General features: G+C 50.3%; 2 protein-coding genes across 3 annotated transcripts; one reads left to right on the top strand and one right to left on the bottom strand.

The window, feature by feature from the left end:
- The first annotated feature begins 1,270 nt into the window (after positions 1-1,270).
- Positions 1,271-3,309, top strand: LOC119301746. 2 transcript variants are annotated; one of them, XM_037578729.1, is made up of 3 exons: positions 1,271-1,370; positions 1,443-2,811; positions 2,924-3,309. In XM_037578729.1, exons 2-3 carry the CDS (start codon positions 2,114-2,116, stop codon positions 3,078-3,080), a joined length of 855 nt encoding a protein of 284 aa, XP_037434626.1. In that variant the 5' UTR covers positions 1,271-1,370; positions 1,443-2,113; the 3' UTR covers positions 3,081-3,309. The 2 variants fall into 2 exon arrangements, with proteins under 2 accessions (XP_037434626.1, XP_037434625.1); XM_037578728.1 differs by having other exon boundaries at positions 1,330-2,811.
- Positions 3,310-4,386: 1,077 nt separating this feature from the next.
- Positions 4,387-5,421, bottom strand: LOC119297405. Its single transcript, XM_037575207.1, has 2 exons — positions 5,195-5,421; positions 4,387-5,116 (listed from the first exon to the last, which is right to left on the bottom strand). The coding sequence occupies exons 1-2, from the start codon at positions 5,332-5,334 to the stop codon at positions 4,705-4,707; spliced, it is 552 nt and encodes a 183-aa protein (XP_037431104.1). The 5' UTR covers positions 5,335-5,421; the 3' UTR covers positions 4,387-4,704.
- Positions 5,422-9,923: the final 4,502 nt, after the last annotated feature.

Raw genomic sequence — 9,923 nt, 5'->3', positions numbered from 1 at the left:
TGAATTATATTCATTTGCCTATAAGGCTTTGCAACCTTTTGCAAGATGGGTTGAAATGAACCAGAATTACAAGGGGACACAAAACAAGAGATAAAGCAAAAACAACATACGCCCAACATGCAGACTAAGGCATAGCCTAGTGGTGGGAAGGGGCTGATGCCTTCCCACCCATCCAGGTTCAAGGCATGGTACTTGCAATTTTGGTTTGTTGCACCAATTATACTGTAGGGGGTTCCCTTACAGTCTTTCTGTCAAAAAACATACGCCCAACATACAAACATGGGAGAACTAAGAGGGAAGACACACCCCAGCACAACACAAAGCACCACCAATGTGATCGAACAGCATTGGCCAGCCGAACCAAGCCAAGACACTGCACCATCGACGCAATCGAAAGGCATCACGCATCCGAGAGTGCACAACACCACGACACCACCTGTGCCGGGGGTGCATTCGAAAGGTCACGGTAGGCCGAGATGACGCCACGGCGCCTGTGTGCCACAGGCGAAGTCAGCATCGCCAAGCAAACAAGACCATGACATTGCACCGTCGACGTAATCGAAAGGCTCCGCGCATCCGAGACTGCACAACGCCACGGTACCACATGTGTCGTGGGGCGCATTCGAAAGGTCACACAAGGCCGAGACAGCGCCACGACACATGTGTGCCACCGCCGTAGTCGCTTGGCATCACCTAGCAGAGAACACACCCAGGAGTGCAGGAGCAAGAACACGAGAAGAACACCACCGAAGAAGAGCTCAAACCACCGTCGACCCCAACCAGGCCGCACTACCACCACCCGACCGCCATCCCAGACTCATCAACGCAGCCAAAGGCATGGTTGAGCCAAGATCACGAAGACAGAGCACCACCACTCCGCTGTCATCGCCCACACGGACCACCAATGGAACCACTGGTCACCCTAACCAAGGCAAGCTCAAAGACGAAGCCCCAAATGGGAGTGTGATGTTGAGCGCCACCATCATCCGATCCGAAAGACCCGAGATCCAAAGTTTCCTGCGGAGCAATTTAGGAGGAAAGACGAACATCAGCAGCAAGTTTGACCAAATTTAACTTAAAAAATATAAACATCCACAATATCGATTATATATACTATGAAACTACATTTCATAATGAATCTAACAATATTGATTTGGTATTGTGAATGTTGATACTTTTTTCTATAAGTTTGCTCAAAGTAAAGATATTTTAACTTTGGATAAATCTTATATGCAAACAAAAAGAACCGGAGTGAGTACCTGAAAGATATCGCGAAATGAAAAGAAAAAGTGTGGGGAGCTCAGGATTGGGAGCGGCGTCCTTCCACCCTACTCCGGCGGCGGCAGCAGCCGCGGCCACGTCCACGCTAGGTTCTTATTTCTCCACCCGATTCCGCTCAGATCCCCCTTCGATCCATTAATTCCTCCGATTTGGGATCGCAGACTGATCTGAGGAGGCCGAGTTGCAGACTGATCGGAGCCGGAGGAGGCCTATTTAGCCCCGGTCGATGAGTGAGGGGCCGCCGAGAGCAACGCATCCGAACAAGCCAGAGGTGCGGGATGGGGAGAAAGGCGCCTTCTTTTGCTCCGGCCGGCCGGAAGCGTAAAGGCCCATCGTTTCCCCTTCTCCCCCCTGCAAATGCCGGATTTCCCCCGCTCCGGCGCAGGTGACCGGCTGGGCATCCCTCCCGGATGACATAGTCCACCAACTCGCCGCGCTGGTGCTGGAATTCGACGTGGTGGACTACATTGCCTTCCGCGTGGTCTGCTCGGGGTGGCGCGCCTGCGCGCCCAGCCCGCGAGACCCCACCCTGCGGATACGATCTCTCCGCCCGGTCCACTGGGTCGCGCTCTGCGACGGCGACGCCGTCCGCCCGGATGACGCCTGCCAGATAACCTTCTTCCAGAACCGAACGGCCAGGTGCCTCCGCGTCCGCCTGCCCGAGCTCCAGCGCCACAGGATCGTTGGCTTCACTGATGGGCTTGTCATCCTGCTGCACAAGCAGAACACCACGATCCGCGTGCTCCACCCCTTCACGCGGGTCGTGGTCGACTTCCCATCCCTCGTCCCCGTCTACCAGAAGCTGACCAGGAACCGCAACTGCGTGCTCCGCATGAACGCTGCCGTTTGTAGCAGTGTGTCATCCACCACTTCCATTGTCGTTGTGGCCTGGTTCCCTTGGTCACCTGTGGTGCTCAGTGCTGATGCGGGCCACTCAAGCTGGGAGGTCATTCACAAGGACATGTATCTTTCCAATACCTTGCCCTTCCAAGGCCAGCTTTACGGTTTCCTGCAGACTTCAAGGCAGATTGTGCAAGTCTACGCTCCAAAACCACTCGGCCCTGGCCCTGTCGTTGCTCATGTTCCAATTAAGTTTGGCAACCCATTTTTCTGCAGCTACTACCTTGTGGAGTCCGATGGCCACATGCTACTTGTTGTCAAGTCTATGAACTTGGTGGGTCGTGATGTGGAGGAGTGGCGACGTTATGTCATTGTGATCTTCAAGGTTGATGTAAGCCTTGGCCACTGGGAACTGATTCCAGTAAGCAGTCTTGGCGACCGGGCATTGTTTGTATCCATGGACAGGTGCCTGTCCGTGAAGGCGAAGAACCTTCCTTCCATCAGCAGCAACTCAATTTACCTCACTGTGCCACTCCCGGATCCGGTCGTCATGCATTCCCTGAGCAGCCAGTCATTTGAGTGGCCAACGACGTTGTGTCAGGTCCACGACGTGAAGGAGAAGATTCACCCGTCCGTCCGGCCCTTCACCATCGCTGATCATCTTCTCACCTACTGCAATCATCGTGAATGGTACAACTTCTTAATTAACTTCTACTACTACTACCTTCTCTCTAGCAACAACATGCATTCAGCGTGATAACTCTAATTAATGATCTAATAATTTGCATTTCTCCTCCTGTAGGGCAACTGGACTAATGTTTCATGAGTATTACACTATACCCAAGTCTTATGAAGAGTTGTGGAAGAAAATAAGAGCTCAGGATTCTGAAGTGAGGATTTCGCGCGTGCAAGATTCAATCAGGAAAGGGAAAAGGAGTGTCGAACTGAAGAAGGAATAACTCCACCGTAATTTAGACTGCTCTTTGGAAATGAGAATATTATTTAACAATATTCTTATTCCTAATGCTTTCAATGTAATCATGCATCAACGCTGATGATGTAACTAAAATCTGTTCTCACTTCGCGATGAAGTGAGCTTATATATGAACTGAAAAATTACTGGCGGGGTTATATGTTGAGCTTTTCTGTGTAGTGTTATGCCAGTTAGGATCTGCTCATGCAAGGTGATTGACGCCCATTTGCTTGTCAGGTGTTCAGGTTCATTCAGTGTACTCGCTGTTGAGTCTGAATCCCGATTTGTTTGTTATAGTTCTGTCTTATCATAGAGAAAGGTCGGGATACTCCCTACTGTGCCTTGATGAATCATGGCAGAATGTAACTGAATAACATCAAGTAGACCAGCACCAAGTAATGCTCATTCTTGTCATTGGCCCTGTTTGGATGCTGTAGTTAGAGTTAGAGTTGGTTAGTTCAGGCTAAACTAACCTTAGAGGATCCAAACAGGTGAGTTAGATAGCAGTTAGTTGCTCTAACCTGGCAAAAAAATCCAACCCGGTGGGGAGGTGCTAATTGGAGTTAGATGTGGTTAGTCCCATTAAAAAAATACCCTCTCCTGCACTCGTACCTCATCCTCCCGCACCAGCCAGCCGCCCCAATCGCCCCGCCCCGTCGCCCTAATCCCACCGCCGCTCCCGCAGCCCCCGCCGCCCCCGTCCCGCAGCTCCCCGCCACGCCCGCCCGTCGCCCCCATCCCGCAACCGCTTCCCCCGCCCCCATCCTGCTCCTTCCGGCGCGGCGGCATCCCTTCCTGTTCAGCCACTCGAGCCACGGCGTCGTCTCTTGCGCCCCAGTCGCCGTTAAGCCACTCGGCCGGCGCCCCTCGTTGCGGCTAGGCTTCACTTATTCGTGGAGTCTTCATTGATTGCGCCTAGGCTTCTTCAAGAGCGATGTGAAGTGAGTATTTGTTGTTCGTCAACCTTTTATGATTCAAGGCCACACCAAATCCGGCTAGAAAGTGAGAAAAAAATGTATTTATTGTCAATCTAACCCCGTGATCCAAACAACCATCTTGGTTAGAGTTAGTTCAGGGTTAGTCTAGAGTTAGAAACTAACTCTAACTCTAACCTTGGTTAGAGTATCCAAACAGGGCCATTATTGTTCATCGCTGCTCATGCATTTTGCCTTCTGGATTCCATTCTGATTATGTGCAAAGAGTATCATATGAGGCATTTCTCCTTTACTGTCTCAAGTATGTTCCTCCTTTGCTATATGTTTTTGTATTGTTTTATTTTGTGGCACGGCAATAATCTCTTATTTCACAACAAAAGAGATTGTTCTTGAAATCCAATCATTGCTCTCTTGCTCAGTAAATTTTATGTCCACCTATTGCTAAATATTCATTTTGTAAAGCGCCGGTTAAGCAGCTTGTAAAAAATCTGACCATTTCGCGAACTGAGTATAACTCAGATGGTTAGGTTCTTTGTGGTCGAACCAACCCACTCATTGTTCAAGTCCCAGGTTGCCGGGTGACCTCCTGCTAGTGCTGAAAGAGTAGGGGTGCCGCTGCCTGAGGGATTGCCGGATGGAGCCACCCCCCTAGACCAATAACGGGGGCCTTTCGTGTCAAGGTGATCTTGGAGGAACTCTTGTCCTTGGCTCAAGCGGCACCATCGTCCTCTCCAACAGAGCCATCGGGGGCCGTCGCCGCCTCAGAGCCATCTTCTTGCACGGGGTTCTCTGCTGTAAAGGAATCTGCCCCGCTCCAGGCGTCTCGGCAGCCTCCCTGGAAGACTCCGCGTCCTCGGCCCTACGGCCCGCCTCTGGGTCACCGGCCTCGGCCCCTGCTACCACGATGATGTTTGGATCTGGGATGGATGATGGGGAAGCACGCGAGGAGACATCCGCGTTCCCCACCTCCGACTGCAATCCTCCCGCCACCTCCGCGCCTAGTGACGAGGCCAAATCATCCTCACCGGTCGTCCTTTTCGTCAGCACCCGCTCCACCTTCTTCGGCGGGCGACAGGGGCGAGATGGGCTACACGCATGGCGAAGCAACAGTTAAAAACAACTTGAGGGATACAAAGCCTACACCCGTAAGGAATAATCTACATACTTGTCCTTGGCGGTCCATCCTCTTGAGCCGGTCATGGCGGAAGGAAAAGCTCGGGTCCGACCCTCCAACAGGACCACTGGCATGGTCCCGTAAAACACGAGCCTTTCCAGGATCGGGGGCTGCCGGAACCTCCACAACATCCCCCGAGGATGCGTTGGTGGCTGAAGGAGGAATCACCTTCGGCACGTCATCGTCCCCGGTCAAAGAACTAAAGACAAAGACCAACAGTGAGCAAGAGTGTCCCAATAACCAAAAAGCAAGCTCAACATTTACCTGGTGGTGCTGGCAGCGCAGTGTCATCATTGGGCTCGGGTAGTAGAGCCGGGGGCTGCGGGAGATAAGGCACGTTTCCGGCTGGGTGGTGGAGGTGCGCCCCCCCTGTCTGGGGTGCTGAAAGAGCCCTCGAAGTCATTTCCGTCCTCCTTCTCCTCTGCCACCCCCTTAGGCTTCCTTTGATTTGTAGGAATTTTATAGAAATTCTATAGAATAGGATTTGCAAAGAAAAAATTCCTTTGAAACCCTTTGGTTTGTAGGAATGGATTCATATTCCTATGTAGGATAGGAATCAATCCTTCACATTTTGGAGGAAAAAAACATTAGCCTAGACTCAATGGAAAAATTTCTATCCTATGCACCAAATGACATCTCTTCCTCTATAGGAATTGAGATGCATGTCATCTCACTTCCTATGATTTTCCTATTCCTATAAAATTCCTATCCTATGAACCAAAGGAGGCCTTAGAGTTGGGCCCGATCAAGGCCGCTTGCGGTGAGAAGGGATTCGACCTCTCGGGGTCCACCGAACCCACGAGAACAAGACCCCACCTGTCGCACATCGGCATCCTCTTTAGGATGACATCATGGGTCTAACTGTTATGAAGCATCCCAACCGAAGGTGGCAGGCCCGAGGCCCCGTCCAAATTGAACCCACCCATGATAGATTCTCACCCGGGAGGGCATCTCAGTGTAAGCGTTGGCCGTCCTCCTTCCCCACGAGCATCCAGGTCGGCTCCTTCCGGAACTGAAGAGAGGAAATCCAATGGCGAGCGAAACTGCTCGCCACCATACGACCATCCAAACCCCACACCGCAAACAACTTAACGCATTGGTGAACTGGGTCGAAGGCCTTGCCAACACAACTTGTCCGTCCAGGGCACTTAATCACGGGCGGGGGAGACTCTGGTTCACGTAGCAAAGGGGAGCCACGCAGAGTCTTGACCGGCAGCCAGTTCCGGTGCCACTCTCTCACATGAGAGTACAAATTCACCGGGATATAACTCATATCCGCCTTCTTCACTACGAGGCGGAAGGTCACACATCCAGAGATCTGTCTGTTCATGGAGTTCAGGCGGGAGGAGTAGAAATGCCGGAAAAGCTCCAGCGACGGTCGCACTCCGACAAAGCCCTCACAAAAATGGGCGAAGATGGCAAAGACCGACACCACGTTTGGATGGAGATGCAGCATATGAAGCCCACGGTGCTCCAGCACCGCAAAGAAGAAGTCAGAGTAATGAGGCACCAGACTGGCGACAAGGAAATTGACAAAGATGGGAACCACCTTCGCATCTACTCCTTGGTTGCCTCCGACATCGGCTTCATGCGCCCCCACTCACGCCTATGACCACCGACCAAGAAGTGAAGATCCTTCGCTATTGGCATCGGCATACGCCGACTCGTGCAGGGTCGGCTCCAGCGGTTGCGGCACCATCGCCTCCTTGCTCTTCTTCCCCTTATCCGCGGTGGGCTTGGATCTATGAGACTCCATGGAAAAAGATCCTGGATGGGGGCAGATGCGAGAAAAAGTAGAAGAGTTGTGGCGACGGCGAAGATAATGGTTGGGGCAAGGACGACAAAACAAGCTAACAATGCTCTAGCACCTCACCTTTATAAACCAAGGGGCAAACGGAAGGGAAACCACCTGCCTCTCGGCAATTACTGCCCACATTCTCCGCTTCCCAAGGACGCACCGCGAGCGTGGGTGGTAATCAAGGCGCTCCTATGGTCTGACAAAAACGCACGTCAAGCCATCCTTCAGTGCAATATAGAAAAAGTCTTCAACACCCGGTCTCGTCATGAGTGGCCGGCCGCCATGCGTCAAGGCTTTGGAGCGGCAGGGCCCCATCCCCCGTCTCGGGCCCAGCAGCCGCTAAGATGGGTAACGGGCCCGGGGGCTACTGTCGGCATAAGTAAAACCAGGGTATTACTAATCTGGTAAGAGGAACCTTGACGATGAAGGCATGGATATTTCTCCATCGAGGGGAATATCTTTTGAAGACCCTGATGCACCCGTTGGACCATGACCTGGGTCATCGGGGGACAGTACGAGACATGGAAATAGACCAACCCAGGGGAGCCTTTCGCGATATCTTCCCGGGAGGCCGCATTGACACACCACATGCCCGTTCGGGAGAAGTGGGCCTTGACTTTGGAGGCCGCGCAATGGCCCGTACCAAGGAACATTGCTGCCTGCGTCAGAGAAGGGACAAAGGTTGAATGACTAGCCCTTGCGCATGGGCTCCGGCAGGACCCATGTGGACGAAGTCATCCTCAACGGCTACAGTAAGATTCACCCACTGCCAAAATTGTTACAGTGGCAGTACCTCGCTGCCACCCAACGTATACCCAAGGAGACGGGTAAGTATCGGGGGGTAACACACTACCCCGGGAGGACGTCATCATCATTCGTACAAGCGTGCCATGGGCAACCATGCCACCAGTACAAGCTAGACCAGCCTATTCCAATGTATATTCGACCAATAGAGGCCTCGGGCAGGTCCTCCATTGACAATATATATATAAGGGAGGCCGAAGCCTCACTGAGAGTCGACCTTTTCATCTTGTAACAAACACACATTGTAGCTTTCTACCATTGCAATAAGAAACATGGCAGGAGTAGGGTATTACACTAAGAAGGTGGCCCAAATCTGGGTAGTTTTTTGTGTTCATCTGTAGTTCATAGTTCATCCTACCACCGTTCATTCATGACTTAGGATTGGTAGACGTGTTCAGTCACTGGCCGAATTCTCAAATGGTTGTAGCAAACAGATGTACATGGACCAAGTAGGTCGGCGCGTTGGAGTTAGCCTTAGAGCATCCACAATGTAATGGTTTTCAGCATCTATAGCTGCCTCTAAAGGCTTGAAGCCCGCCTCTACACACCGCAGACATTGCCTCTAAGTTTTTTAAGCTTGGCATCGACGCAAGCCTTGGAGGCTACCTCCAAGGATTAAACAACGACATGGTCCTACTAGTCAGTGTATGGCCGTGGCTAGGCCATGGAAACTGATCAACACATTCTTCATTGTTTATTCTATTTTGGGTCCATTCCTTAGAGTCAACATCTGATGCTACACACTACGTGGTTTTTAGATCTGATTAGAGGTTGGAAGTGGGGCCCAGGATAAAAAATGCTACACCTACGTATGAATCCTAGTTAATCTTACGTACTTTTCTTTCTCAACCAATCAAAACTTCCCCCTGATTTTAAGGTGGGCCCGCGCGCCCCTAATGACTAACGATAGTCCTCCAAATCAGCCTCAATGTAACATTACGTAAATAAATTACGCAGATGTAGCATTGCTGGGCCCAGGATAGAGGCAGCACAGCCTCTATACACTGCTGATGCCCTTAGATGAAACAACGAAGTGCCTCGGCCTCCATGTCATTAAAATTTGATGCAAGGCAAAAGTTGGATTACAACAATAGAACCATGGCTAAAGATAGAACCCGTCAAACGAAAATGATTTAGTGTAAAGATTCTACATATTTGCTCCATCTCATCATATAGTGCTAAAAAGCATATATCGTACTATAAAGAATTGGATTGAATACACACGAGATTGTGTGCATGGTGCACCACTCGGCTCCATTCGGGCCGGAAAAAGGACAAGCAAGCAAAACGAACGAACAAACGAGTTGAGCAAATCATCGGTCATCGGACGCCGGCCGCCACTTCACGAGCTGCTCCTCTCCATGAAGTTGAGGAACTCCTGGAAGTCCATCCGGCCGTCCTTGTTTTCTTCAATTTCTCACTCAAGGTCTCAAGCAAACAAAGAGAAATACAAGGTTGTTGCTAATTGTATGACGTGGCTCCAATCTTTCTTCGGAGAATTGAGTATACCGCAACCTCAACAGCAAGTTCTAGTGCTTTACGGTGTGACAACCTCGTTGCAACTTACTTCTTTTTCCGAGGAATCGTTGCAACTTACTTCACTGCTAATCCTAAGTTCCATTTGTCTGAGAGAAGGTTTGTACTTGGAGATTGGAGCACCTGATGTTTAAATTTGTATCTTAAATTATAGCCTTGTGTCTATGAACAGGGATTGAGGGACAATGTGTATGGTATGCCATATCCCGCGTAGCATGCTTCAATAGATATTGTGGGATAAAGTTTTAGTCCAAACTCATTTCAATTATGTGCGATGTAAATAGAGCGGCAAAGACAATTCATTTGTTGAGTGGGATGTTGTTGAAGGAAATACGTTAGGTTGTTGGAATTTTCACCATTATCAAAAGGTAGTACATATATGTTCTGCATAAGCCAACAAAAAGAAGGCAACAACTTTAGTCATACGATGAAAAAGGAGACCAGAATTTTATAAACAAAAAAAGGTGCCATGGTGGACGAGTTCTATTTTCATGGGAACGAGTTATTGTATATAACTCAATTTCAAAACTAATATTTGAATATTTTCCTCGATTTACCTCCATTTTTAATTGGGCTTTCCCA

Source organism: Triticum dicoccoides, chromosome 5A, assembly GCF_002162155.2.
Source record: "Triticum dicoccoides isolate Atlit2015 ecotype Zavitan chromosome 5A, WEW_v2.0, whole genome shotgun sequence".
NCBI classification, from domain to species: Eukaryota; Viridiplantae; Streptophyta; class Magnoliopsida; order Poales; family Poaceae; genus Triticum; species Triticum dicoccoides.
Note: the sequence above shows the minus strand (reverse complement) of the source record. Positions and strands in the feature narration are given on the sequence as shown.